Below are 27,606 nucleotides of genomic sequence, written 5' to 3'. Positions count from 1 at the left end.
TTGAGGGGAGGGGGAGGGGGAAGGGGAGGGGGAGGGGGAGGAAGGGGGAGGAGGAGGGAGAAAGGGGGGTGGAGGGAGAGGGGAAGGGAGAGGGGTTGAAAGGTGGGTGCCTAGGGGGAGGTGGTGGAGGAGGTGGTGGAGGACTGGGGCTGACAGTACGGTAAGGCAGGAGGAGGGGCCGGCTGCGGATGTTGCGTGGGCGCGGGCGGCTTGCTGGGGGAGGGCTACCAATGGACATGTGTTTGGCCAGGTCCAGGGCAGCGTGACTGTCCCCCTGATTTGCACGCAGCCTCACCTTCGGTTGCCTTACCCGCACCTGTGTGTGCCCCTGCCTGCCCCCTGCCCCCTCCCCTTCCTCCCCCTCTGGGTCCAGGCTGGCGAGAACACGCTCAACGCCATCTGCGCGCGAGTGGTGATGCGCACCATCACGCGCGACAAGGGGTGAGCGCAGGAGTCAGGGGCTGGGGGGGCGAGAGCACGAGGGGGCTGGAGGGGGCTGGGGAGCGGGGAAATGAGCTAGCTGTGGGTCGTGTGGCACATGGTAGCCGGACACGGATCCTGCGAGCCCTTGCACGTGGTCGGTGGCAAGTCAGTAATGCATGGTATAGGACCGTAGCTGTGCAGCTGTGTTGTGCCGTGTCAATTGCTGTGGCATGCCATGTGCCGTACACACACACACACACACACACACACACATGCACACGCACCCCCCCACCCGACACACACACAGGTACGACGACAAGAAGTGGCTGGAGGAGTACGTCAAGTTCATGACCACACCCGGTGAGTGAGTGGGGGTGGGGGTGGGGGCCGAGCCCTCCATTCGCGCGCACAGCACGTTCGCACGCACAGTGTCGACCTTTCCATTTTTTGCTTTCTCACACACGACACACGCGCGAGCCCCAGCCGCCCACTTCCACCCGCACTCACCCACACTCACCTGCACCTTACGGCCCCGACCGCAACCCCGCTGCCCCCCTGCCGCACCCCTGCCGCACTCCCCCCCCCCCGCTGCCTGCCAGGCTCCCACAACGACACCTACGCCGAGTCCTTCCACCGCGACTTCTTCAAGGTGTGGGAGGAGGGAGAGGGATGGGGAGGGGGATAAAGGGCTGGTAGGCAGGTCCAAATGAACAAACATGAGACATGAGACATGAGAAGAGGCATAGGGTTAGTAGGTACCAGCCCAAACCAAGCCGGGACGCGAAGAGGCGTAGGGTGTGTAGGACATTTGCGATAATGGGGTGGAGCCCCATTCCACAGATGCCAGGCTCGACTAGTATTGAAGACGTGTGGGAGGGGGGGGGTACGAGGGGACGCCTTCAAAATGCGATGGTTGTGTGTTCCAGGCACAAGCCCGCACACGTGGGTCCTGCAGGTCGCGCCTTGCTTACCCCACCCACTCCTCTCAACTCCCCACGCGACTGCAGAACTGGGCTGCCGGCATTCCCCCGGAGCGCTGCAGCGAGGGCACTGAGGGACACAACACGGCGCAGATCGGCGGCTTCGTGGTGGGTGGGGGCGGGAGTGAGAGGTGGTGGTGCTGTGGAGTGGGAGGTGGGGGTGCTTAGGATTGGGATTGGGATTGGGACGTGGGAGTGGGTGGTGGTGGTGGTGATGGTGGTGCGTGGGTGCGTGGTGGGTGGTGCAGCAACAGCAGGGACCTTACAGAGCCCGGGAGGCGGCATGTCGGGCTGCCTGCTGCCCCGCAGCCGCCATCTTGACACACCCAACACCCAAGGCGGCACGGCACGTCCCCTGCCCGAGTGCACACTGGGCTTACACCGCGCACACGCACAAACGCCGACCCGCTCGACCCGCCACCGCCGCCACCCGCACCCACACCCGCAGATGCTGCCCCCCGTGATCCTGGCCAAGCTGGACGGCCCCGCCGCGGCCAAGGAGCGCATGATGCGCCACCTCACCACCACACACGAGTCCCGCAAGCTGGCGGGATACGCCGAGGTGAGCGGTGGCGGCGGCACCTGTGGAAGCTGGGTGGGGAGGGGCAGTTGGGGTGATGCGCGCTCCCGGGGGGTTGTGGCAGGCTGTTCGGTGGGACGTGCTGCGGGGATAGCCCTCTTGCTGGACTCGTGCACCCACCAACCCACCCACCCACATACCCCACGCGCCCCTGCGCCTGCTGTCTACTTGGCTGCGCTTCTCCTTACCATCCTTGCAACCCACCCGTCCCGCCCACCCCACCCCGCAGCAATACTCGGACCTCATCTACTCGCTGGTCAGCGGCGCCGACCTGCGCACCGCCACACAGGCGCTCGCGGTGAGTGGCGCTGGGGCACACAACAGGGTGCCACACGCGCGCACACACACACACACACGTTTTCCTTGTGCTCTTTAACACACACACACACACACACACACACACACACACACACACATGCGCCGACCGAGCAGCCCCGCGGCAAGTGTGGGCCGGTGCCTGCGAGTGCGAGCCCCCTCTCCCCACGACAATCATCTCCATGCCCCGAACCCAAGCCCCCTCCTCAGGTTCCTCACCCGCCTCCCCTCTCCCCCTCTCCCCCCACCACTGCCCTTCAGACCCGCATGCGTGTGGACCTGGCCCAGCTGGTGCCGTACGACGACATCCGCATCGTGCACTCCACCTTTGGCTCCGCCTGCTACATCGAGGACTCCTTCCCCTCCTTGCTGTACCTGGCGTATAAGTACGCAGGTGCGGGCGGGAGGGAGAGGGAGGGAGGGAGGGAGGGAGGGGGTAGTTCAGTCCAGCGGGGGGAAGACGAGGCAGGGAGGGAGTGGAGAGGGGAGGGAGAGCGCTGGAGAAGGTAGACAGGTTGGCACGTGGACGGGGGGCATGGGACTGGGAAGGGGAAGGATCGAAGGTGGAGAGGGTAGTTGCTTTGCTGTCTTCCCTCCTCTACCCTATACACATACCGCACGCCTCCCTACCGCACGCCCACCCAACCCTCGTGTGCTTGCCTTTCCTGCACACGTCACAGACTCGTTCGAGAAGGCGGTGCTGGCCAACACCAACGTGGGCGGCGAGAACTGCCACCGCGGCGCGGCGCTGGGCGCGGTCATGGGCGCGGCGGCGGGCGAGAGCCGCATCCCGCGCCGCCTCATCGATGGTCTGCACGACAGCAAGGCCATCAAGGCGGAGATCGACGCCTACGTCACAGCGCTGCATCCCGAGCTGCTGCAGCAGTGCGGCCAGCAGGCGGCGGCGGCAGCAGCAGCCGGCGCCGCCACCAGCGCGTAAGGCGGGTGGCGGCAGTGGTGGTGTGGATGAAGGGATGGATGGATGGATGAATGGATGGATGGCGGTAGTGGTGGTAGTGGTGGTGGTGGCGAGTGGTGGGTGGTGGGCGGTGGGTGGTTGAGTTGGGCGGGGAGGAAGGGGATGTGAAGGAGTGCATGCGGTAGGATAGGAGCGGTGTTGCCAAGGCGGAAGTGAAGGTGGGGACTGAGGGGCGCCGTGCCTGGCGCCGTGCCTGGGCAGCAGATGACAAGGGTGCGAGATGGGACAGGGTCAGGGGCAGGTTGGAAACGGGTGGGACCGGGCATGTGGGCTAGCTGTGAGCTGAGGCGCGTGGTCAGAGGGGTGAGCTCTTATCGTGTGGAGGAGTGTGCATGGGAGCGGAAGCGAGACAGGGCAGGAAGTTTCGCGCGGACTTGTAGAAAACTGCCAAAGCTTTTGCCGCGATCCCAAGAGACGACACGATTGCCGTTTTCGGCACACAATTACTGCTATGGATGCGGATGTTACAGAGGGGACAGTCCCAGCTCCCGAAGACGCCGAGCCATCACATGCTATCAGGGCCCAACCCCGACTTTGCTGCAAACCCTCCCGCGGGCAAAGTCCGTGTGACTCCGCGCACAGTGAGTCCTAGCCAAGCCTCAACCCGCCAGAGCCCCACCGCTGTGCCTCAACGCCACAAGCCTAGGCACAGGAGTGCCGGGAAACGTCTAGGCCGCAGGACACACGCACAGCGCACGCACTAACCAGGGCGCAAGCGTCCAGGTACTAGAACGGTCGCCCACACGTGCATCCTGCCCACACACATAGCCACCAACCACGCACAACCTCTCACGGCGAGGGGGGCGGGGAATCAGCGTCATACGGCAAGCGCAAAACCATGCCGTCACCAACAGCCCGAGATATGAAGGGATGCGCAAACGGCACAGCGTCCCAACCCTTTGGCCTGATACCCAAAGTCACAAACGTCTGGAGACGACCCCAGAAGTCAGCTACGACGGCAAGTCCAATGCTCAGCACCCGGGCCGACGGCAGCTTCGCTCGCGCCGCCAACCCGGCCATAACCACACGCTGCCGACCAAAGTCCAGGGCAGACATAGCAGCGAGACACACCACATCCCACACAGGTGGCGCAAGCCCCGCAGGCGGGCGCACTAACCACAACTCCTCACGAGAGAAGGCACTTAGAGCCTCCTCCGGCAGGAAACCCATAGCCATCCCCATACTTTCCCGCAGTGACAGCGCAACAGTGCAGTCCCAAAACCAATGACGCCGGTCCCCATCCTGCATGTCCACCCCACACGCCCAACACGGGTCAACAGTAACGCCTCGCGCCCGCTCGCTAGCATGCCGTGGAAACGCCCAGCAAGCGTTGGCGGCCACACGCCACAGTGCTTCCTTATGATGATTCTCCCATTTCAGCGACCACAAGCGGGCCAAGGTGCACACGAAGGCCCCCGCCGCCAGGGCAGCCCCCACCCCCGACACACCCGCATCGCACACATACTGCAAATGCTTAGCCTTCAGGGCGGCTAACTGTGGAGCCATTTGTAGCACGGTCCCCGCCTTCACCGTGTAGGCAGTGAGCAGGATGGGCGGCCCCCCGCACTGCAACCATCCAAGTCCCCGCACCACCCGTTGCACCGACTCCGCCGTAGCACTCACGACGTCGGCCACCGGGAGCGGCAGCGCGGCGGCAGGCCCCCGAGCCAGCTGGGCCGCACGCGCGGCGGCAGCCCAGCCAGCGGGAAGAAGGGCCACCGCCGCCGCAAACCGGTCGGCCGCCTCTTGAGGCGACGCCGGCCCCGGCAGGGGCGACGGCAGGCGTGCCCGCGTGCTCCAGTGCAGCACCCGCCTCCACACAGCAGTCACATACATATCCGCACACGCTTCACCAGACCGGGAGCCCTCCGCCCAAGGGCTTGTCAATGCCTGCCGCAGTTCGTTCAGGCCGTCATGCGCTGCAACCAGCTGGCCCACACACGCCAGTCCCGGCAGAGCGAACAAATCCGCGAAAGCCAATTCCCACGTGCGGCCGTCCACACACAGCGCCGGGTTAGCCCACAACGGCACATGACTCACCCACGCGCCCGGCTCGGGCGGCGCCACAAGAGTCACCGCGGGCAATGCAGTCATGGCTTTCAGCAGGCGCGCAAACGGCTTGCCCGCCGGGGTGAGCGGCTTATTCAGCACACGGTCCGCGGCCCCCCGCACCAAGAAACGCAGGGGCGTTGCCGCCGGGTGCACCTGGCGCAGCCACGCCGCCGCGACCCGGGTCCACGGGGGCACGTACGGCAGCAGACCACACACACCCAACACACACCGGACCGCGAGACCGGCTTGCCGCGCTTTCACATGCGGCACCAGCGGCAACAGGCCCGCCCCCCCCACCGCCGGAGGCAGTTGCATAAGGTCAATGGAGAGGCCAACCGGGCGTGCATGTGGGCTGGCATCAACTGCTACTGCTATGGGCCTGTGGCAGCGCACCCTAGCCTGGATGATGCGCCCTGGCACCGCCTCACGCCGGAGCTGCTCTAGCAGCGAGCGTTCTGCCCAAGGCAGACTTGGTCGCGGGCGTTGAACTGGCCAACAAGGAAGCCGCTGCCTAATTCAGCCATCAGCCAGGGCGCGAAGCACAAGCGCATACGCCTAACCGCCTCGGATCCAGTGCACGCGACCAGAGTTCCGGAGGGCAGGGCAGTTGGTCTGAAGGAGTCAGCGTGCGTAGGCACGCCAGGGCAAGCTTGCCGTGTGTGTTGTCGCCGGTGAGTTCACGACCGGGGAGCTGCTGGGTCAGTGAGCGCGGTTGTGGCTGCATGCGCGATCCACAGGCGTAAGCCATGCGCATGCGGCTGGTGGGGCGGCGGCCGAATGACCTGGTGCAGTGGTGCTCGGATGATGTTGTCCTAGAGTAGAAGTCAACGCAAGGCTGTTGGATACTGCTGGCTCTCAAGCACATGGTAACAGGGGACATCGGGAGGGGACGGGGCCCCGCTTGTAAATCGTGTTGTTCTGCGTGAACGCTCACTCTCCCTCCCGAGCGAACCACCCACCGACCAGGCAGCTGCTACCGACCATGCCAGTCCCACTCGTCAGTAGCGCCCACCGTCATCACACATTCGTGCCAGCTACCAACTTCAGTGTCTTCCTGCTTTGTATTTGACTCCTTTTTCACACTACACTGCAGCGCCAGCGCCAGCGCGACTCGCCAGCAAACACTCCGCTAACCGCACTCGGTCCTTAGGGCGCGCGATACAGCTGTCCCATCACACACCTAGCGCCACTTTGGGAAGCCTACGCTTTGGTCCGCTGCGCACTCACGGCGGCATTCCATCCAGCCACCACGCCCGCCACACCGTGAGACACGCTGGCCCCGCCCCGCTCGCCATGGACCTATCGGCCCCAGCATCCTGCATAACAGCCCTGCACGCCCCCGCAATCGGCAAGTGTACCGGTAAATGCATGCTGTCGCTGTGCTATGCTAAGCTGTGGAGTCGTCACTCCAGCCCTGCATCTTCTCACACGTGCGTCCTCCACTTCTCCCGGCGTTGCGCACGCAGTCCAGCTAGGGGATTCAATCAGGCAGGCTTCTGGATGCCCGTACGTCACGCTTCAAACTCCTCGCGCATTTACCGTCACTCAAAAATTATGTACAACAAACAAAACCATACACCATCCCCCACTACAGCCTCCTGTGCGTGTTGAGCACCTGCGTGCACTTGGTGTTGGTGGGCCGCAAGTCGATGGCGTGCGGGTCGGCCCGATTGGTGCCGTTGACCAGGTTGGAGATGGTGATGACCTTGTGGAGCCGCGCCTTGCGGCCCTCCGCCTGGATCACCAGCACACCCAGGCCGGGGGTGGCGCCCTGGGGTAGTGGCGGATGCAAGGTACGGATGAGGTGGCTGCGGTTAGCTAGGGCCAAGGCATTCGTGAAGCTACAGCATTGCACACTGCAAGCAGCAGCTGTGGCGTCAGCAAGGGCGCTTGAGCAGCTGTGTGCCCTTGCCACCATGCACAGTAGGTGCTGTTTGCTACCGTTCGCCTGAGGTCAGTGGTTGCGCGCTCACCGTGCTGACGTGGGGGTCACCTGAGAGCGGGACGGGGCCACGCAAGGTGATGAAAGCGTGGTCCTGGAAGCACGCACGAGGGTAAGGGCGGTCAGTGGACAGTAGGGGCGGAGTTAGGCAAGGTGGTAGGGCAGGCCGTGGGGGCAGCATTGACATGGACGACAGGGGCAGTGTCATGACATGGCTGGCATTGCGGAAGGGGGGAGTGACGACCTGTCACAGTCGCCCACCAGTCGCGTTCACACGCACAAGCAATGGTCGTACCTGGATGGGCGAGACGGCTACCAGGTCGGGTGTGGGGTCGGCGGACAGGTTGGAGGCACGCAGGTCGATGCGGTGAACCAGGCGGTCCTGTGGGAGCACGGTTGGGGCGGGGGTCTGGGGATATGCGCATGCCCAACAAACTGGGAAGAGGTGGGATTTCGGCTTCCTGGCTTCCAGGACAGACACGCAGAGACGACAAACTTGGGGGTATGCCCGAGCGCAACAAACTGGAGAAAGACACACCGGGAATGTGCTTCCGAACCACCTCACGGGGCACGCCCTCAGGGGAACCCTGCATGCCCTGGCTGCCAATCGCAGCCGGACCTACTCACCGAGTCAATGGAGTAGACGTCAATGACATTGGAGTACCTGCAATTGTACACACGCTCTTAGGACTGTTGCAGCCAAGTCCGGGCGACGCATGCAGGGTGGGGAGCCCTGCCGGCAGCGCCTCGACCACGCACAGCTCCGCCGCTCCCTTCCCACACGTCTATCTTCCTCCTGCCCACCCCTGGTCCTGGAACCCACCCCTGTCCTGTCAATCTGGCATTCGCATGTCTCACCTCAAGAACTTCTCCACCCCAGCCCCATGCTATATACCACTCCCCGGCATGGCCGTTGCGCGCGACTCACCGATCCGGCTGCCAGAAGTACTTGGGGTGGCTGCACACAAGGCGGGCACATGGGCAATCAAGGGGAGAGCGTAAAGCGGCAGTGGCGTCATGGTCAGCAGATAGACACGCGGACCGAGCGGCAGGCGCGTGTGCAGCTGCGTCCAGCATATGTCATCCCTCTCATCCGCCTCCTGTGTTTGGCCTCGCTCCCTGCATGGATGCTGCCTCACGCACCCCTTGGTGTCGCGCAGGACTGCCGCGCCGTGGGCGTCCCGGGGGCCGTCGGGGTCGTTTGCGACCACCTTGGGCCGGGGCGTGTTGACCGGGTTCTTGGCGCTGTAGCCGTAGCGCGGGAACTTGTACACCTGAGAAGTAGGGCACAGTAGGCATCACGGCGAGGGAAGGTGGAAGTCAGGCGAAAAGGCGTGTCGCTTGGAGCCACGCGCCAAGCAGAAAGGCAGACTCCCAAACACACACTAGCACTGCACACGCACACACGTAGTCGTCGTCGCACCTGGAAGTTGTACAGGTTGGTCGCTGTGCCGCCACCCGAATTGATGAACCTGCAAGTGCGTGAATTTGTTTGGAGAATGCCCCGGTGAGCATGCAGGGCCTGTTGCTGCAGCTGGAGAAACTGTTTGTCTGCGCCAGAACCAGTTCCTCCTCCCCTGCCCCTCACACGCTCACGCCCACATCCCCGCACACGCAGACACGCACATGTTGTTTCCGGCGCCCACGCCGCCACAGCCGTTGGCTCCCACGGTGGTGTTGTCGTACTCTGCGACAATGGCCATTGGGCTCTTGGTGTAGTCCACTACAAACAGACCGCCGCCGCGCAGGGTGGCGAACGCGACCTGCAGGGGCAAAGTAGCAGCAGCAGGAGGTGAGGAGCGTGTGGGTGTTTTGTGTCAAGGTATGGAGGACGGCGGTCCGCGCCGTCCACGTTACCTCCCAGCTCGTACCTTGGGGTCGCCGAGGTTGGGCGTGCAGATGGGCGCGTTGTCGGGGCGGAAGGCTGCGGGTGGAGGAAATGCGCTGATGTCATCTGCAGCGGGTAGCACTGCTTCAAATGTGCGCGCCTAGTAATGGGCGCTACGCCCGCGCCGATACAGGCCCATGCACGCCCATGCGCGCCTATGCACGCACCCGGGTCCTCGCAGCGGGCGCCGTTGGGTGTGGTGCAGTTGCCGTACAGGGACAGGGTGGCGTCAACATCGTGTGTGAACACCTCTTTCTGCAGGCGGCGCGAGGCAATTGCGTTACAAGCATGGAGCGAAGGTAAGAATCGATACCGTGCGTGGTACTGGTTCAGTTACGCGCATGCACAAGCCAGCAGCGCGCTAGCCCACCTCCCAGTCCACATTGAGGCGCTCCAGCTTCTTTCCGTTTTGGTTGGCAACCACCACGTAGCGGTTGTCGCTGTGGGTGGGTGGGAATAGGGACCAGCGGGCGCGATGGGGCGGGAGGGGTGGCTAGAATGTATGCATGGCTGGTGAACACGGCGGTTCGGCCTTGCGTGACACGACGGCCTTTTGGTTCCCACAACGCAAGTCTTTGACCTCTCCAAACCTGCCGCCCGAGTGCATCGGGCATGGCAGCCGATCGCACGCACCCAGTGGGGAAGCCTGCATGCGCCTGGCGGAAGCCGTTGAAGCCGGCAGTGGTGCGGAAGCAGGCGAGGGGCGTGCGGTCCTCCGCGCGAATAATCAACACGTGGCCCGAAGCCACAAAGGACACCACAGCGTGGGTGCGGGCTGCGGGGGAAGAGACGGACTCAGCGAAGGACCAGCCACAGGAGTGGGTGTGACGTTGCCTGGTGATGAGCGAAAGTGCGCGTGGCATTCATACCCTGCAACCATCGGAGCGCTGACTCACCCTTGTTGAAGACGAGCATATGAGGGCGCACGGGGTTGGCTGTGGGACGACCGGGGCCGAGGGATTGTTTGCATGGATGGGGTTTTCCTTTACGAGGGCGGGCGTCATGTTCCTAATGCCCACACATGCCCACCCGCCCGCACCTACCTCCGGTCTTTTCGAAGCACAGCTGCGACGCCTCCTTGCCCAAGTCCACCACCTGGGCCGGCTGCGACAGGTCGTAGCTCTTGAAGATGTGCACGTAGCTGCGACAAAAAAGTTAGGGAGCGGTAGGGTAAAGGGAGATGTCGTAGGGCCGCTGCCTCGAGTACCCCTGTGAACAGAAATGCAGGGCCCTGACCCTGCTGCGGTGCTCCCAAGCAGCTGGCAGTGCCTCTCACCCGCCATAGCCGATCAGCGATGTGCCGTTGCTGGTGTCTGCCTGGTCCACAAGCCACCTGCAGCGAGATAGAGACGAACGCACCGCGTGAGGCCGGTAGTGAACCTCGCCATGCATTATGACGCGCCGTTACCACCAGCGCAGCTGAGCGTGCCAGCGATGAACTTACACTTCATACTGGCAGATGGCATGCTCTGCAAGCGCGCACGTTGCCGCGCCCAGCAGCAGTGCAAGCGCGAGCAAAATAAAACGGTTTTCCGTAGTACGTTTCATCTGGCCTTCCTCAGAACTCAATAAAGGTGATACTGAGCTTAACAATATGCACAGTATGTATGCCAATACCAGCTCTACTTCGCAGAGGTCGCGTGACTGACTAACCGGCCGGGGTAAGACCTGGGTAAGACTCGAAATGGTGTGGGGCCGGAAGGCCAATCGGAGGGAGGGGCCTGCACCACCGCTTTTCATAACAGCTATTGCCTCCCACATGAAATTAGCGCGCGGTCGACGTACTTACAACGGCAAACTGAGAAGAAATTCCTTTGGCGGATGCGCGCCAGGTGGCATTGCTTCCCGGCCCTTTTTGACGCCAGAAGGTGATTGCGCTCCTGCAATGCGCGACATTGCGGAGTACAGCGACCGCATAATAAGCCGCTCGCTTGGGACACCTTACGCAGTCTTGTGTGGGCGGTGTGGGAACACTGCGCACGTGTGGGCGGGTACGACGTGCAGCCTTGGCGCGAAGAACCAGGCCACTAGCAAGGTTACAGCGGCCTCGCGGCGGCGCGCAGATCAAGCGCCGGCAACCCTCGGCTCCCACAGAAAGACTGAATCACATACTCCTCCTTCCTTCCCCCGTGATGTGACGTGACGTCACCGGAGTTCACACAGCGTTCTGCGAATGGCACGGCCTTGGCAAATTTCCCACCATGCAAACGACCCGACACGGCCTGCAACTGCCTGCAACTCGTCCCACGCGCAAAGGGCGCAACGTCGTACAGGCTGCGGCAGTCCCTCCTTCATGTCTAACATGGGCCACCACCACACACGCAGTTGTCCTACGCACGACACACGACACGCGGGCCCTAACCCCACACGAACTTTGCCTGCTCGCTCCTTCGACAGAGCGCTCAGGCCTGCGTGCTTGGCCGGATCAACGCAAACATTATCAAACAACTAGCTACACCTCACGCTGCGCCCGCACTACTCGGGACCAGCAGCTCTAGTGCTCTACGGGGGCCGTACCACAACCCGACAACGGCTGCGCGGGTGCGAGCCTGTCCCAACTCTCCCCAGCCGCTACGGCCCTTGTTCTCCTCTTCCTCCTGTTGCACCCCTCCTCTCCCTCCTCGCCGGCAGCACGGCGCCACTCTCCGCTCCATGCGAGCGCGCCTGCACAGCGCACTGCGCCCGCCAGCTCCCGCGCCTGCTGGCTGCCGCGGCCCCCTCCCGCCGCCCACACGCCTCACTCGCGCCCGCGCGCACACACACACACACACACACACACGCCACACGCGCGCTCCGCCGCGCTGCCACCACACACACAGGCCGCGCCAGCGCCAGCGCCAGGGCTCCGTGTGCATGTGCCTAGGCGAAGTGGTTCTCCACGTCCACGCCCGGGTCGGCGTCCTCCAGCGTGGAGAACTCCAAGAAGTGGGTGGGCCTGCGAGCGTTGCGTCACAAGGGCATAAGGTTGGGTTTTTAGGATAAGGTTGGTGTGGTTCAGAAGATTGGCGCGCGAGGTAAGCCACAGACCGGGTGGCCACAGCCCACACGGGGTGTGCGCGGCGAGGAGCATGCTACCCTTCATGCCATCCTACATGCCGCCCTGTGCCGCAGCTTCGCACAGACTCCCGAGCTCCCTCCCTACACCTCTACTCGTCACCCTCCTCCACCGCTCTTCGCCTCTTGCTCACCTGTGCACCTCGTGGTAGAACTCGCGCGGGTTGGCCAGCTTGAGGCCGTAGCGCATGGCCGGGCTGTGCTTGACGCCCATGAAGTTGTAGTTCCAGGAGCCGGCGTCTGGCACCATGTAGAAGCCCATGAAGCGGTCCGACAGCAGCAGCTGAGACTTCTCGTAGAAGTCCGGCTTGTAGCCCTGGCGGGTGTGTGCGGATTGGGTTGCGTAAGTTTTGGGCTTAGGCTACGAGGCGCACCACTCACAGCTACCCGCCACCACGAAAGCCATACTCCACACACCCCAAACTCCATTCTACGGTATTCCACACCCCCTCCCGCCTGGCCGCCCTCCGCACCTGCGGGTTGGCTGCCACGTCCTTGTTGCTGCGGCCCCACTCGTAGCCACCCGGCGTCAGCTTGTACGCCGTCAGCGAGCAGCTGCCCGGCGTGAAGCTGACCGTCACGCACACGCAGCGCTCCCCGTCCCAGCTGCGGTGCGCCTCCAGCATCTTGGCGGTGGCCACCACGTCCTGCGGCGACATCTGCGGCAGCTCGTTGGGCTGCGTGTGGATCCAGCCCAGCGGCTCCAGGTCCTTGAGGTAGTCGTGCTCCGGCAGGTTAGCAGGTAGGTTGACCAGCTGGTGGTTGCCCCACTGCGGCGGCATCACGATGGCGCGGATCTCCTTGACAGCGGCGTTGTCGGGCGGCGACACGCCGTACATGTAGCCGGCGATCTGGGTGCGCAGGTCGGCGATGCAGATGAACTTCTTCAGCAGGTTCTTGGGCAGCACGTAGGTGTAGCCGCTCTCGCGGATGTCGTCGCTGTTGACGTAGATGTGGTTGACGCGCAGGTGCAGGTTGGCCGCGGAGATGGCGCGCACGCGCCACTCGGTCTTGCTGCCGAACGCGGCCTGCAGCGCGGACATGATGCAGAGCGAGGGGTGGTTGGAAAGGGTGGGTAGGAACCCACATCACATATAGCGAGGGGCACTGTGGCCACGCAGGCTGTGTAAGCCATTTCTCCCCAAACCCGAACGGCATGTCATTGTCGGGGGTGGAGCAGTGCTGCACGGATCCCCGCCCGCGCCGCGCACCTGCTCGTAGGGCGACGTGGTGGTGACAATGAGGTCGTCTCCGTGCACGTTGGTGGTCTTGGTGGTGACGGCCGTCATGTGGCCGCCCTCGCGCGCCTGCTTCTCGATCTCCGCAATCTGCTGCCGCTGCTGGCTGGGCGGCGTGATTTCCGCGCCCAGGATGATGTCGCGGATCTCGCTCTGCGTCAGCGCCTGTGTGCAGCAGTACCAAGTCGAGGTGGGTAGTTGAGGTAAAGGTTAGTCAGCGCCACAAAGCGGCCACGAGCGCCGAGAAGGCGCACATGAGGACGCGGAGTAACCCCCACGGGTAGGACAAGGCACACGCTTGCAGTGCGCCGCCAAAAACACAAACACTCCCACGCACCGCTTCCCAAGCTCCTTTCCCCACCTCCCATCAGCGCCCTCCCATGCATACCTGCGTGTTGACGTTGTTCTTCTTGCCGTAGTCCGCCAGGATGAGGTCCTTGAGCGCCACCTCCACCTTGATCCACTGCTCGTCCGTCAGGCTGGGCCACACGTGGTGCGGCTGCGTCACGATGGACTTGTCGGGGCGCAGGATCATGCGCGCCTTCTCCGGGTTCACGTGCAGCGCGCGCAGGATGAGGATGAGGCGGCTGAAGGCGGTGTAGGAGGAGATGGTCTTGAGCCAGTCGTCGTAGATGTTGAACAGCACCATCTGCGGCTCCGTGGCCTTGAGGATCAGGTCGCCGAACTTCTCCAGCTTGATGGCCGCCTGGGGGGCGAACAGGTGGTGGAGGCGGGAGACAGTGCGGCGAGAGCCCAGTTTTCATTGGTCAGTGCTGGGGTGGCTGGGTTGTGCTGCATCTGGTGCCAGCTCATCGATTGCCGGTTTACCAGCAGTCCACACACATCGTCACAGGCCTGCTTGCGCTGGCGACACTGCCGCGCCCTTCAACCCCACGCCCGCCCACACGCACACAAGCCTGCCCGCGCCCGCACCTGGAAGGGCAGCTGCAGCTCGGAGCCGGTGATGACGATGTTGGGGAAGTCCAGCAGGTGCACCTCCAGCGGGTCCAACATGCCCTTGCGCGTCACGATGATGCGCTTGGGCTGCTCCTCCACCGGCAGCGAGCGCACCAGCGCCGCCACCTCCTCCGCCGTCTTCCACTTGGCCAGCTGGCTCAGGCGCTTCTGGCCCGCCCACACGCTGGTGTGGATGATCTTGAGGAACAGCTGGCCGGTGCGCGGGTTGAAGATGAAGATGGCGCCGTTGATGGGCTTGGTGGTCTGCGGATTTTGCAGGGGTTAGAGTTGGGGTTTGGGTGAGAGGGTTGCGTCGGAGAAGGGACTACTAGGCAGCGAGTGGATAGGGGAGGGTGGAGGTTGGATGGATAGGGGGTGCAGGCGCGCGCACGCGATGGCGCAACGGGCGTGATGGGTGCACCCAATACGGGCACGAGCATACGGCCACACGTACCAGGTTGCCCTCGAAGGTCTTGTGGATGGTGACGCGGTACACGTTGGTGTCGTCCACGAACCACACCGTCTGGTTGCTGAACAGCTCGCCGTAGTTCTGTGCGCGTGCAGGAAGTGCAGGGGGGGTGAGATAGGCGTGGGCAGCAGTGGCGTGGCGCGAGAAAGGGGCCTCAACCTTACCCGTAAACCCGGTCTAATCCTCCCTCCTCACCCGTCCCCGTTTCCGATCCTCTCCTGACAGCATCCCCTGCCTCCACAGCGCCTCACCTGGCTGGACAGGTAGGGCTCCGTGGGCTCGGAGCTGTAGAGCTGCAGGCCCTTGCGGATGCGCTCGCGCAGCACGTACAGCGCCGGGTTGGACTTCATGATCTTGGCCATGGCCTGGATCACCAGCGGCTTGATGCCGGGGAACCAGTTGCCGTAGGCGCTGTGCAGGTTGTAGGCCAGGTCAATGCCGATCATCACGCCTGCACGCAGCAGTCGGACACACGGTAAGTTGGGTTCATGTATGGTACACACATTCGGGCGGCGTGCAGATGGAATGTACTTTTGCGCAGGCTTCCTCTCTGCGCGCGCACGCACACGGTCCTGGCAGCTGTACTACTACCGTAGGCGCACCCACCGGTGGGCGAGGGGTAGATGGACATGTTGTCCGTGGTGTAGTCCAGGAACTTGGCGCGCGTGTAGCGCTCGATGTCGTGGCTGTCATAGTCGCCCCAGCGCAGCTGCACGTCCACCCAGTACTTGTTGCCAGGCTTCTGGTCGTACCTGTGTGCGTGTGGGAAATACACACGTGTGCGCGCACGAGCAGGTTTGAGGTTAAAAGAGGTCGTGGCAGGCAAAGCAGCTCAAGTACAATACCTGGGTTAACATGGTGGGCAAGACCGTGAGAGCGCCGCATGCACGCACGCACACTATATGTGCATACGTGCCGCTCCAGTCTTAACACATGTATACAGTCCCACTCGGACGCCTCACTCACACGTCGTTGGTGTCGGCCATGAGCGAGGGCTTGCTCATGTTCCACTTGTACGCCGCGAACAGCAGGATGTCGGCGCAGGAGGAGTTCATCTTGTAGCTCTTGCGCGGGTGGATGGTCTCCTTCTGCACCGTCTCGATCTCCAGCGCGTCCAGCTCCTGGTCGAACACCTGGCACAGGTCCATCACCTGGAGGGGCCGGGGAGGGGCAGGGTTAAGGTCAGGGACAGGCGCAGACAGGGTGTGGGCTGAGGGAGGTTCATGGGAGGAGGAGGCAGTGCTCGTAACAGCACGGGTGCCCAACCCTGCAAAGACCGCAGTCGCGCTCCCAAGCTGCTTCTCGCATCAAGGACTCTTCCACAGGCCCCCGGCCCCGTCCCCGCCACCACCCGTACCCCATGTACCCGTACCCCATACCCACCACGCTCTCGTGGATCTTCTGCCACAAGTGGGCGCGGAAGATCTGGATGAGCGAGATCTTGAGCGTGGGGATCTTGCCGTGCATGAAGATGCCGGTCAGGTCCAGCTGCACCTGGAAGCCCACGTACACGTTGGCGCGGTTGATGGTGGGGCTCCACCACAGCGTGAAGCGACGGTTGGGGATCTGGTTCAGACCGGAGCGCTGCGCGTTCGTCAGCTTCTTGTACTTCATGCTCTCCTCGAAGCCCGACGCCTGCAGGTCGCGAGGGTGGCGGGTTGAGTGGTTTGGGAAATTAAAGTGGATCGCAGCGGGTGCAATGAGTAATACAGCAGGTCCGGGTCGCTTATGGGGGTTGCGAAGCGGACGGCGAGGACGCTGAGTTTCCACCAGCATCGGGCCCCCAGCGCCTTCCTACAGAATTCAAGCAGGACCCCTCCCCCGCGTACGCACCTTCTCCCAGAACAGGCCCTCCCAGGTGGGGAAGTAGGTGCCCTTGAACAGCGTGTGCTCCAGGATGCCCTCCACACCGCCCAGCGCCTGGATGACGTCGGTGCGGTAGTTGTTCAGGTTCCACAGCTTGCCGTCGTGCTTCTGGTGCGTCCACCAGAAGGGGTTCATCTTGGTGATCTGGAACATCTTCATCTCCTGCCGCACGCGCCAGCCGCGGTCGTACGCCAGCGTGTGGCGGTCCTGTGGTGGTAGGGGTGGTGGTGGTGGGAGTGGTGGGTTGTTTGTGGGATGGGGTGGGCAAGCGTGTGCGCGACAGCGGTCTTTACTGACACGATTACGAAGGCATGGCGTTCCCTTTCTGCCATTTCGCGATTTAGGCCATTTCGCTACAACCTCATGCCGCCCGTGTTCAGCAAATGCGCCGCCTTGCCCGCGCCCTCCGCCCCGGCACCCGCTCGCACACCTTCCCCCCTCCGCGCCCCCACCTTCTGGAACAGCGTGTTGATGCGCGGGATGCCGCGGTCCCACGAGTCGTCCAGGTCGTCCAGGGTCAGGCGGCGGTTCTGCGCCTTGGCCTCCTCCTTCTTCAGCGCGTACTCCGACCACACGCGCTCGCTGTCCATGAACTCAGACTCCCACGGCTGCAAGCGGCGGGGATTGTAGCAGAAGGATGGGTCAAGATCAGCACAACCTACTCACTGAACTCGTCTTGCAAGTCCGTGGCGAGGCCTCGCAATGTACACAGTTACACACCCTCTACCACATGCATACACACGCGGGATCAACGCAATCATGTCCTGTCTTTTATTACACACCCACACCCACGCGTGCGCGCACGCCCACCTGGATGTAGCGGTAGAGGTTGGGGATGAGCTGGTCCTCCTCGTGGCTCATGCCGGCGCGGAAGTGCGTCACACCCAGGTCGGTCTGCTGGCTGTAGCGCAGGTCGGACTGCGGGATGAGGATGTGGCCCATGGACAGCATGCCCAGCCCGCCCACCTCCTTGGGGCTGTAGAACACCTGCGCGGTGGGTGAGTTCAAGGCAAAACCCGGGGTCGTCAGGAAAGGGGGGAGCGGTTGTAGGTTGGCAAGGGTACGGTGGCGGTTGCGATGGGCGAGCAAGCGGCAAAGGACGGGACACAGCCACTGAGCACCCGCTCACACCCCGCTCAGCACGCACCACGGGCGGGAAGCGCGAGGGCATCTTGGAGTTGAGGCCGATCTTGATGCGCGTCTGGATCTTGTTCTCGCACTTGACCAGCAGGTCCAGCAGCTCCTGCGTGTGCAGCACCGCCTCGCGGTAGTAGGTCATCAGCCCGATGAGCGCCGTGTTCCACTTGTTGGCGATCTTGGTGAAGGTGGTGGAGCCGGAGCTCATCAGCACTTGGCGCACGCGGTTCTCAAAGGACTTGAGGCCCTCGTCGTCCACGCGCAGGAAGGCCTGCGCCGTGCGCTCCTTGGTGTGCACGTTCTGCAGCGCCCACACGCCGTCCTTGTTGGCGAAGGACTCGGCGGCCATGCGGATCTTGGGCAGGATGCGCACCTGGGCGGTGGGAAGCGAGAGCAAGGGGCAGGGATGGTAAGCAGGGATCCTGTTAGGAGGGCGCTTGTACACAGCAAGGCGCCCAAGCCACTGCCCAGCAGAGTGCGCATATGCAGCTGTTGGCACCGCACACTGCGACTCGACGGCTGCCGAAAAGCCACACCACACACGCTACACGGCAACGCACGCCCACCTCGAAGCCCAGCATGGAGAAGAGCAGGTTGGGGTTGTCGCGGCTGTACACGGACACGAAGCTGTTGTCCCACTCAAAGGTGGTGAGGCTGCGCGGCAGGCGGTTCTTCATGTCCCAGAACACGGCGCGGCCCAGGTTCACGTCGTGCTTCATCAGCCGCATGCGCGCGTCGCGCGGCCAGCACTTCTTGTTGTTGTAGCCCACGATGTTCTCGTTGTTGGGGTCGGGGTGCTCGGTCAGGTAGCGCTGGATCAGGTCCTTGGCCTCCTCAGCCGAGAACCTGAGGGGTGCGCGAAAGAGCGTCGGGACAATGATATAAACGGTGCATTGTAACAAGCGCGGCGACTGAGACCGGCTCCAGACGGAGGGCAACATGGACTCTCGACGGGAACACACTTCGTGCTTGCCGCGTGAAAGTTCGCAGCCTGATACCACCATGCCCTTCGCCCCCGCCCCATGCACTCAGCGCAGCGCAGCGCCGCTCACCTGAACATGATGTGCACCTTGTTGAGGTAGCGGCTGTAGAGGCGGATGGGGTGGCGCGTCTCGGTCTTGACGTCGCGGTAGGTGAGGAACTCGTTGGGGCACTGTGGCGGGCCGGCGATCTCGGTGGCGCGCGTCAGGCCCAGCAGCAGCAGGTCCAGGATCAGGCCGTAGTACTGCAGGCGGGGCGGGGTGGGGGTGAGGGAAGGAGGGGCGCAACAACAGAGTAAGAGTGTTAGGGGCTTTGCGGACGCAGATGACCAAAGCCCGAACGTAGCAGTTGCTCAGGGTTGCCCCGTTCGTAGCTTGCATAGCGCCATGAGCAGGACACTTGCGCAAGGCCCTACGTTGCAGTGCAGCCCGCAAGCCCGCCCCCGCCCGCGTGCCAGGCCCTGGTCCCAGGCCCCTCGCGCCCCCACCTGGATGATGAAGCTGGCGAACTGCAGGCCGCGGATGAGGCCGTAGCTGTTGGTGTGGCTCATGTCCTTGTAGGCGATGACCACGTTGTTCTTGGCGGTGATGTAGTCCGCGATGTTGTGGTCCACGATCAGGCGCAGCAGCCTGGGGTGTGGGTGCAATGGGGTGGCGGTGAGGTTGGGAGTGGTGGGACGGCAAGACGCGGCGTCAGGCGAGGAGCGAACGGTGTGGCTACAAATGACCCCACAAATATCTGGCCCCCGGTGCCCGCACCGCTTCACGCACCCAAGCATGCACGCTCCGGCACCGCCGCTGTCCAGCCCCCATCACCCCCCACACAGACGCACGCACACGCCCCCTGCGCACCTGTTCATGAGCGTGAGGTCGATCTTGTCGTACATCTTCTCAAACTCGCTCTGCATCATGACCACGCACTCGCCCGCGTTGGTGTCCCACACGTTGGTCACGTTGTTGATGCCGTGGCACCACTTGTACACCAGCAGCGGCGGCGGCTCGCTGTCCGCCGGCTTGACCCAGCAGGGGAACAGGTGGCGGTTGTCGGCCTCGAACCACAAGTACTGGTCCAGGTAGCAGTCTTGGGGCGGGGAGAGAGGGAGGTTAAGAGGGGAGAGAAGGGTGGATGGGGGCGGCAGGTCAGGGGGGTGAGGAGCTGGACCGGCAGCATGTGAATTGGGCTGCGAGCTAAGAGCCCCTCCGTCATAATGCTGCGCCCTCGTGACTTGTAAGCCGGTGGTGTGTGCCGCATGCCGCTCCATCTCCCCGCTCTCACCCGTGATCTTCTCCAGCGGCTCGATCTCGTACACCGGGATGAGGTGCGAGTAGAGGTCCATGAACTCGATGGCCACCTCCTTGAAGGAGCGCTGCGTCAGCAGGTGGCGCCTGGGTGGCCGCGGAAGTGGGTAGGCAGAAGGTAAGGGCGACGATGTCAGTCAAAGAGGCGGCACAACACAACATAACCTCTCCATTCCTATATCTCTCCTCCGCTGCACCCGGAACCCCACACCCCGCACAACCCGAACACCCGAGCGCCCCCACCCCAACTCTTCTCACTTGATGCGCTGCAGCGCCTCATGCGGGTTGTCGTACGCCTGCTCCACCAGGCCCAGCTCCTCGCGCTGCGACGAGTTCAGGCGCACCGCCACCACGTACTGCTCCTTGAGCCGCTCCAGCGCCAGGATGAGCAGCTTGGTGTCGTGCTTGTAGTTGAGCGGCGGGAAGGGAATGCAGCTGTACTTGCGACTCTCCAGCCAGTGCACGGTGGTGGTGTAGATGGCCACCGCCTCCTCGGGCGTCACGTAGGGGCCGTCCTGCGGAGCGGTGGGGTGCGGGCGGGGTTGGGGTTGGGGTTCCAGACATGACGAGTTTTACGGTGGCGCTGACGGTCAGCGCGATGTGAAAGGGCGAGTCAGGCTTTCGGTTGTTATGAGAACACTCAGGAGACGCCCTGTCAGGCGTGCTAGCCGTGACAGCGCTGCACAGCCTCTCCATCCCCACCCCCGCGCACACCTTGAGGTAGTTGTGCTGGCGCTCCTGCTCGGCCTTGAGGTACAGGCGCGTGAGGCGGCCCAGGTTCTTGCGGCACACCGTCTTGTCCACGGTGGCGCCGCGCCGGATGCGCTCGCGGTTGTAGTGCGCCACATTGGTCCACCAGTCCGCCTTCTGCTTCACGTAGCTGCGTGGGCAGGGCGCGTGCGCGGGAGCGGGGGGAAGAGGTCAGGAACAGACGCGGGAGCGACACCGTCAGTCTCCAAATACACAACCCGCCACTCCCACAGCCGGGCAAGTTTCCACGCCCCCCGGGTCTCCTCAATCCACCCTCTCCCCACCTCTCCACCACCTTTCCCTCCCCCCCTCCCCGCTCCCCCCCTCCGCGCCTCCTCTCACCGCAGGATCATGTTCTCCACGGGCGCCGGCAGCCCCGGCACCTTCCAGGGGATGTTGGCCTTCCAGCAGCGCCACGCCTCCGACAGGTGCTGCAGGATGGTGCGCGCCTTGTTCTGCTTGACGCCCTCGGGCATCATGTCCAGGATGTCGTGCATCACCGCGGCGCGCAGCTCCAGGTCAAAGTGCGACTCGATGCGCTGCTTGGTGACGGTCTTGGCGATGCCCTTGGACTGGCGGCCCTCGAACTGACGCGCCAGCAGGTTGCCCAGCCAGCGCTCCAGGAGTGGCACAATGCCTGCGTGTGTGTGCGAGTGTGAGTGTGTGTTAAAGAGCACAAGGAAAACATTACGCGTAGGACAGTGTATGCGATGCAGAATTACAGACTGTGTGTGTGTGTTACAAAATGAAGCTCGCGCAGACGGTGTGTATGTGTGTGAAGGTAGTTTGGTGTTGAGTTGCAGGTGGAGCAGGTGCAGGAGGAGTGTGGTGGTGGGAAGGAGGGATGCGCAAGAAACATGGAGGGATGTGTGAAACTTGCCCTGGCAAGGTGCGAGGTGTGCGCGCAACTCACCGCGCAGGAAGAACAGCCACACGCGCCACATGGGCGCCCAGAAGCCCACACCAGGGCCCTTGCCCACAGGACCGGTCTGCGCGCAGGCGGGAGCAGGCACACGCGATGTAGGGGTTTAAGGGAATCGCTTGTATTAGTCTTGTGGCGTGTTGTAGGCCGGTTATGCACACGAAGAGCTGTTTCTCTGCCCAAAGAGTTGATCATCCCCAAATTCCATCAAACCCGCCCTCACGTTGAAGCGGTAGTAGATGAGGTGCTTCAGGTCCTTGCACATGCGGATCTGCCGCATCAGCCTGTACTTGTAGCGGTACATGCCGGTCAGCTGCCCCACGTGGGCGAAGATGTACTGCAGGCCGTCCGCCAGCTGGTAGGCGTCGACGTTGCCCAGGCTGCGTGAATGATGGCGGGAGCGCGAGGGAAGGAGGCAAGGAGGAGGTTCAAACACGGGTGTTGGTCCACACAGGCGCGGTTTGCTCTTGTGCGCATGTTCTGAGCATGCTTGTGGCCAACATCTTCTTGGCCCGCTCCTCCAGTCCCACAGCCAATCACCCGCCGGCCCCCGGTCCTCGAGGTTCCTGCCAAGGTGTCGCGCACTCACCGGAACTGCACGTTGGCGTCCACAACAAGCTTGGTGAGGCGCAGGATCTCGCGGCACAAGTGGAAGGCGTTGCCGAAGCGGCTCTTCTTGCGCTCCTTGGTGGTGAGCGTCTTGACGGGCTTGAGGTTGAAGTTGTAGTCCAAGTGCAGGTAGTTGAGGTTCTTGCGGTGGATGAGCAGGTTGAGCATGTTGTAGCCCTGGCGGCACACCTGTGGGGAAAATGATGAAGCAGGGGGGTTTGCAAGGATGTTTGGGAAAGCGGTCGAGGATGCACTGAAGGCAGTGGGGTAGACGAGGGCCGAACGTGTCAGCTTCCGCGTCAACGGGCTCCTTTTGTTTGTAGCCTGGCTGCTCCACAAGCACCGCGCGTCCTCGGTGGCTCATTCCTCGCCTGCCCACGCGGTTCTCGCCTTTCTTGCCCTCTCTTTCGCCCCCCTCTCGCACCTGCAGCCCGACCTCCACCCAGTCCAGCTCCGTGGACTGGAAGAACTTGGTGGCCTTGAGCGCGCGCAGCAGGTACTTCTTCTTCACGCTCTTGGGCGGCCGCGCGTGCAGCAGGTTGAGCACGTAGTTCTTCAGCAGCTTCTGGTAGCTCACGCGCACCTGCAGCGGCAGCGCAGGCGGCAGTGGGAGGGGTTGCGCAGCTAGAACGGAAGGGCCGGGGATGTGTGAGGATGCAGTGGCACCAAGGGCCCGTCACTGTTCGCAGGTAGCCCGAGCGCGTCTGGAGACGGATTGTTGGCCTCCAGCCGCTCCCACCCGCCCAAGCAAACAAGCTGAGCCCTGTGCCACACATAAAACCGCTGATCCCACAGATCCACAACCGCCCAAGCACGCTACATCCCACACCCAGGGTAGGTTCCCACCTTGACGGGGTAGGTGGGCGGGCAGTGCTCCTGGAACCAGCAGTTGACCAGCGGCACGTCGAAGGCGCGGCGCGTGTGGCCGCTGCGCCGGTTGAAGGGCGGCGGCGCCCACAGCAGCGCAATGCCAGACGCGGTGTTGTCCGTGTACAGCGGGCTCTCACCCAGCAGCGGCTCCACGCCGGACGGCAGCGCCCACTCGTCGTCGTCGCCGCCCACCTCCTCCTCGATCTGGGCAGGTGCGGGGGGTTAGTTAATCACTGTAAATCATAGTTATTTCTGGCCAAACTACCCGAGGCCGTGATACATACATACAGGCGGCAGCAGGCCGCAAGCAGCATACAAACAAACCCTGCACCGCTCCCTCGCCGCAATGCCCGCCTTCCCCCTGTCCCCCTCACCTTGGCCCGGCGGCCGCCCGCCGCGGAGCGGTAGGCGGCGATGGGGTGGATGAGCGGGTCGTAGTAGTAGGCTGGCAGGTCGGGGTCCTCGGTCTTGATGTACAACGACATGGGGTGGTGGTACACGCTCAGCCGCACCTTGCGCGGCCGGTTGTTGTACAGGTAGGGGAACGCCACCTGGGGGGGGGGGCAGGGGGTGATGGGGAGGGAGGGAGTGTGGGTCAGTAAACCGGCATTGGGCCAGGTGGGTGCAGGTTGCTGCCCGGTGCCCAAGGGCCGCGTAAGTCGCAGCGACGCCGAGCGTGGTGCTGTCGCTGCGGGTTTTGAAACCCCCACCGCGCAACCACGCACATGCATGCATACACACGCATCTTGCCAAGCATACACACAAGCACACACGCACCCACCCACCTTGTACTCTGTGCGGATGGGGCTGCGGATGATGAGCTTGTTGATGTCGTTGAACTCGTTCCAGTCCTCGTCGCGCGTGTCCATGTCGCGGAACAGCGGCTCGAACTTGGGGCCGCCGGGGATGCACATGTTCAGGCTCTTGGCGGTCACAAACGCCTGGAGGGAAGGAAGAAAGCAAGTAGGGATGGTGAGGAGGATGGCAGGGAGCAGCGGCGTGAGTCCCAGCAGGCATGTGTTGATGTGCCGGCCCGCGCGGCCACCCCCGGCCCCAGCCCCAGCCCCGCCACCGGCCCTACCTGCGGCTCGAAGAGGTAGAAGTAGTTGCGGTCGGGGAAGTCGGTCAGCAGCTGGCCGCTCAGGCGGTACAGCGCGGCCATCACCGGCAGCGGCAGCTTCCAGCGCTTGTAGCTGGGGCCGTTCACGAACTTGGTGTACCTGAGGGCAGGGGGGTAGAGAGGGGGGCAGGTGCACAACTGGTGGTTGGAGCCCGTCGCACCTTTACCCCCACCTCATTCCCCGGGAGATCCAGCCACACCTGCCACGCACTCTGCCCGCGCACGGGCCCCCGAAGCGGCAGCCGAGCTGAGCACCAAAGCCTTTCAGCCCTTCCTCCATACATCCACACCCACCCACCCCCAAACACCTCGCCCACTCCATACCCCCCCCCCCCAAAGCGCGCTCCTCCCCCCTCCCTCCCCCCTCCCTCCCCCCAACCCCTCCTCACTTAAGCGGCTGGTGGTCGTAGAGCCACTCGTACACGGCGGCGTCCTCCTCCTCGTCCAGCTCCATCTCAATGGCCTCCAGCGGCTCCACGTCCAGCAGGTTGTCCTGAGGGGAGGCGGGAGGCGGGGGGATGGGCGGGGAGAGGGGCGGGGAGAGGGGGGCAGCCGCGGTTCAGGAGGGCGCTCACTTCGACTGTAGCCCACATGCTTTGTGTAGCGAAGCTTGAGCCCCCTTGCACACCGTCCAACGGCTCTCTCTCCCTCGCGCTTTGCAAATTTGATCTGCCATGCCCTTCCTCCCCTCCCTCCCTGCCTCCACGCGGCCAAGCCCTTCCCCTCCCCTCTCAATCACCCCCCCCCCCTGCCCCAGCCTCACCGCGTAGTCCAGCGGCGGCTCCTCGTCGTCAAAGGGCGGGAAGCGCATGCGCTTGAAGTGGCGGCGGTCGCGCTTCTCGCGGCGCATCATGATCCACATGCTGCCCCACTGCGCCAGGTACACCGGCTCGATGACCCAGGGGATCTCGTTCACAAACGTGATGGCGCCGGTGATGTGGTAGATCACCTTGACGTGCCGAACCTGGCGTGGGGGCGAGGGTGTGGGGGAGCGCGACGAGGTTAGAGCAGTGGGACCAAGGTGTGGGGTGTTGGGGACAAGGGGAGCAGAAGAGGAGAAGAGACCATGGGCCGTATAAAGGCATCCCGTTTTGCCCCCAACCCTCGAAAGTCCCCCAAAAGCCTATTGTTTCCGTGCACCCACCCACCCCGCCTTCCCTTTACCCCCTTTGCAACTTAGCACTGACGACTGCAACCCACTTTACGCTTCCCGGCGACCCATCTCCCCCCCCCCAACAACCCTACACGCTCCTTTCTATTTCAGGCTCCCCCCACCCCCACCCCGCCCCCCCTGCCCACCTGCTCCCAGGGCATGGGCATGTTCTCAAGCAGCTTGAACACGGCGTGCGGCACGAACTTGAGCGCGCCCAGGTACACGCGCTTGTCGTGCCGGAACTTGCGGCTGCTCATGTCGCCGTGGTCCTGAGGGGCGGGGGCGGGGAGGCGAGGAGGTGACGGGAGGTGACAGGAGGGGAGGCGGGTCAGCGCAATGAGAGGATGATTTGACGCGGTCCGCACCGCCCGAAACAACCGCACCTCGGCCCTGCCCTACCCTGAACCCCACCCCGCCTCCACCTCCATCTAATTGTCGGTTTGGTTCTCGTAACCCCACCCCCACCCCACCCCTGCCTCAACCCACACCCCCGTACGGCTCTCACCCTGATAATCTTGCGCACGTGCTCGGGCGGCATGTCCTCCTTGGGAGCCTCCACGAACCCGAACTTGCGCTTGTCGCCGTAGCGCTTGGCGTTCAGCTGGGCCCACTTCTTGGCCTAGAGGGGGGAGGGCCGAAAAAGGGGGCACAGGCAGGGGCAGCAGAAAGGGAGGGGTCAGGGGCAGGGACTGGGGCAGGCGCATGGAGGTGCAGGGGAGATGTCTGTGCTGGTGCGGGTTGATAGGAGTATAGGGCGAGTGGGAAAGAGAAGCGAGATGGACACAGAGGGGCCAGGATGCTGGGGTACGGAGCGGCCGGGAACAGCTGAGGACTGCGGCGATTGTGTTTGCACGTGTGCGCAACATGCTTCTGATCTGGCGTGCGCCGCTGGAACACACAGGGCGACTGGGTTGCCACGCCCGACACCGCCGTAATCCCCTGACACAGTGGGGCTGCCTAGTGTTTGCCTGGTACTGACTACGTGCAGTGTCCCGATCGCCGCTGTGGCTTTGCGGCACCGAGATCGCTTTACAGCCGGTGCCGCGACTGCTGTCGCCCTAACCGCCCGCCCGTGCCGCTCGCCGCGTTGACTGCTGGAACCCAACAACAACCGCCGGGTGCCCGCGTCTAGGCTGCAGCTCGCTGTACCCGGGCTGCGCCTCTCAACTGCAACGCTGCTCCGGTGTCGTGCTGGCTCCCCCCGATATCGCCGCTGGCGCTCCTCAACGGCTGGTCAGTCTGTGCTGTCGAGTGATGCATCACTCACAGCATCTTGCCCGTTCCCTAGCATCAGGCCCCCTGTCGGCCTGTCGCGTTCCCCGTTGATCTTGCCCCGCTCCCGGCGCTTGACCGCGTGCCCCAGTGCCGAGCCGACACGTCAACCGGCCACGCAACCTCGTCCGAACGCGAGAGCCACGGCCCGGTAACCCAACGCGCTGTAAGTCTAATTATTTGAAGATATTGCCACTCGTGCCGGCCTCGCCAGACCCAGCAGCCAACGAGATCCAAGCGAAATGATGCAGACTTCCCAGTCGACGCACCTTCTCCTCCAGTAGCTTCTGCTGCAGCTCCTCCGAAAGCACTGGCACCGGTGGTGGGCCGGCCGGCCGGGGCGCTCCACCGGGCGCCTGGCCCATCGGCGGGGGCGGGATGCCGCCCACCGGTGCCATGCCGCCCATTTGGTTGAAGTATCTAGTCTGGTGCGGTGCCACCATTGGCGGACGCATGCCAGGAGGCATTCCACCCATCGGAAAGCCGCCCGGGGGCATCGGGGGCCGGAAGCCCCCGGGAGGTGGCGGTGGGCCGCCGCCCTCCATCCTAGTATCTAATTATCGAGCTTCAGAAGAGTGGTCAAAGAACCGGGCAAGTCTCTGATGGTGAGAGGAAGAGCGGGTACACAAACCCGCTTCGCACGTTGAAACTAAGCGACAAAGACTGGCAGTCGCCGCAAATGCTGGACGCCTAAGTCTAGCGAGTAACGTTGCGTCAGGACAAGGAAAACTCCCGAGTGCATGAGTCGCGA

At 63.6% G+C, this 27,606-nt stretch overlaps 3 protein-coding genes across 3 annotated transcripts in view; 1 reads left to right on the top strand and 2 right to left on the bottom strand.

Moving 5' to 3' along the window:
* CHLRE_01g016150v5 (uncharacterized protein) overlaps nucleotides 1–3,767 on the top strand; it is a 5,606-nt gene extending 1,839 nt beyond the window's left edge. The window contains exons 5-12 of the mRNA XM_043058393.1: nucleotides 374–441; nucleotides 731–783; nucleotides 1,023–1,072; nucleotides 1,431–1,511; nucleotides 1,852–1,965; nucleotides 2,213–2,281; nucleotides 2,560–2,692; nucleotides 2,979–3,767. Coding sequence (XP_042928307.1) covers nucleotides 374–441; nucleotides 731–783; nucleotides 1,023–1,072; nucleotides 1,431–1,511; nucleotides 1,852–1,965; nucleotides 2,213–2,281; nucleotides 2,560–2,692; nucleotides 2,979–3,238 — 828 coding nt within the window. The 3' untranslated portion in view covers nucleotides 3,239–3,767. The remainder of the gene's footprint in view (nucleotides 1–373; nucleotides 442–730; nucleotides 784–1,022; nucleotides 1,073–1,430; nucleotides 1,512–1,851; nucleotides 1,966–2,212; nucleotides 2,282–2,559; nucleotides 2,693–2,978) is intronic.
* A 2,465-nt stretch (nucleotides 3,768–6,232) lies between these two features.
* CHLRE_01g016100v5 (uncharacterized protein) lies at nucleotides 6,233–10,804 on the bottom strand. The gene is made up of 16 exons (XM_001689420.2): nucleotides 10,604–10,804; nucleotides 10,436–10,492; nucleotides 10,203–10,300; nucleotides 10,056–10,094; nucleotides 9,793–9,934; nucleotides 9,530–9,599; nucleotides 9,327–9,414; nucleotides 9,143–9,195; nucleotides 8,898–9,034; nucleotides 8,695–8,743; nucleotides 8,415–8,545; nucleotides 8,200–8,229; nucleotides 7,899–7,935; nucleotides 7,567–7,653; nucleotides 7,303–7,365; nucleotides 6,233–7,100 (listed from the first exon to the last, which is right to left on the bottom strand). Exons 1-16 carry the CDS (start codon nucleotides 10,705–10,707, stop codon nucleotides 6,918–6,920), a joined length of 1,368 nt encoding a protein of 455 aa, XP_001689472.2. The 5' UTR covers nucleotides 10,708–10,804; the 3' UTR covers nucleotides 6,233–6,917.
* A 379-nt stretch (nucleotides 10,805–11,183) lies between these two features.
* On the bottom strand, nucleotides 11,184–27,564 carry CHLRE_01g016050v5 (uncharacterized protein). The gene is made up of 36 exons (XM_043058392.1): nucleotides 27,125–27,564; nucleotides 26,089–26,202; nucleotides 25,730–25,852; nucleotides 25,194–25,394; nucleotides 24,820–24,923; nucleotides 24,392–24,530; nucleotides 24,096–24,251; nucleotides 23,685–23,861; nucleotides 23,287–23,514; nucleotides 22,865–23,023; nucleotides 22,421–22,629; nucleotides 22,055–22,211; nucleotides 21,823–21,898; nucleotides 21,252–21,546; nucleotides 20,874–21,039; nucleotides 20,418–20,674; nucleotides 20,137–20,246; nucleotides 19,713–19,941; nucleotides 19,349–19,490; nucleotides 18,933–19,105; nucleotides 18,447–18,726; nucleotides 17,891–18,253; nucleotides 17,554–17,730; nucleotides 17,196–17,351; nucleotides 16,711–16,950; nucleotides 16,261–16,512; nucleotides 15,844–16,028; nucleotides 15,484–15,629; nucleotides 15,129–15,328; nucleotides 14,863–14,958; nucleotides 14,385–14,672; nucleotides 13,840–14,157; nucleotides 13,425–13,616; nucleotides 12,687–13,241; nucleotides 12,348–12,529; nucleotides 11,184–12,094 (listed from the first exon to the last, which is right to left on the bottom strand). Exons 1-36 carry the CDS (start codon nucleotides 27,398–27,400, stop codon nucleotides 12,019–12,021), a joined length of 7,197 nt encoding a protein of 2,398 aa, XP_042928306.1. The 5' UTR covers nucleotides 27,401–27,564; the 3' UTR covers nucleotides 11,184–12,018.
* Between the last annotated feature and the right edge of the window lie 42 nt (nucleotides 27,565–27,606).

The sequence above is a fragment of the Chlamydomonas reinhardtii genome, chromosome 1, assembly GCF_000002595.2.
Source record: "Chlamydomonas reinhardtii strain CC-503 cw92 mt+ chromosome 1, whole genome shotgun sequence".
Taxonomy (NCBI): domain Eukaryota; kingdom Viridiplantae; phylum Chlorophyta; class Chlorophyceae; order Chlamydomonadales; family Chlamydomonadaceae; genus Chlamydomonas; species Chlamydomonas reinhardtii.
Note: the sequence above shows the minus strand (reverse complement) of the source record. Positions and strands in the feature narration are given on the sequence as shown.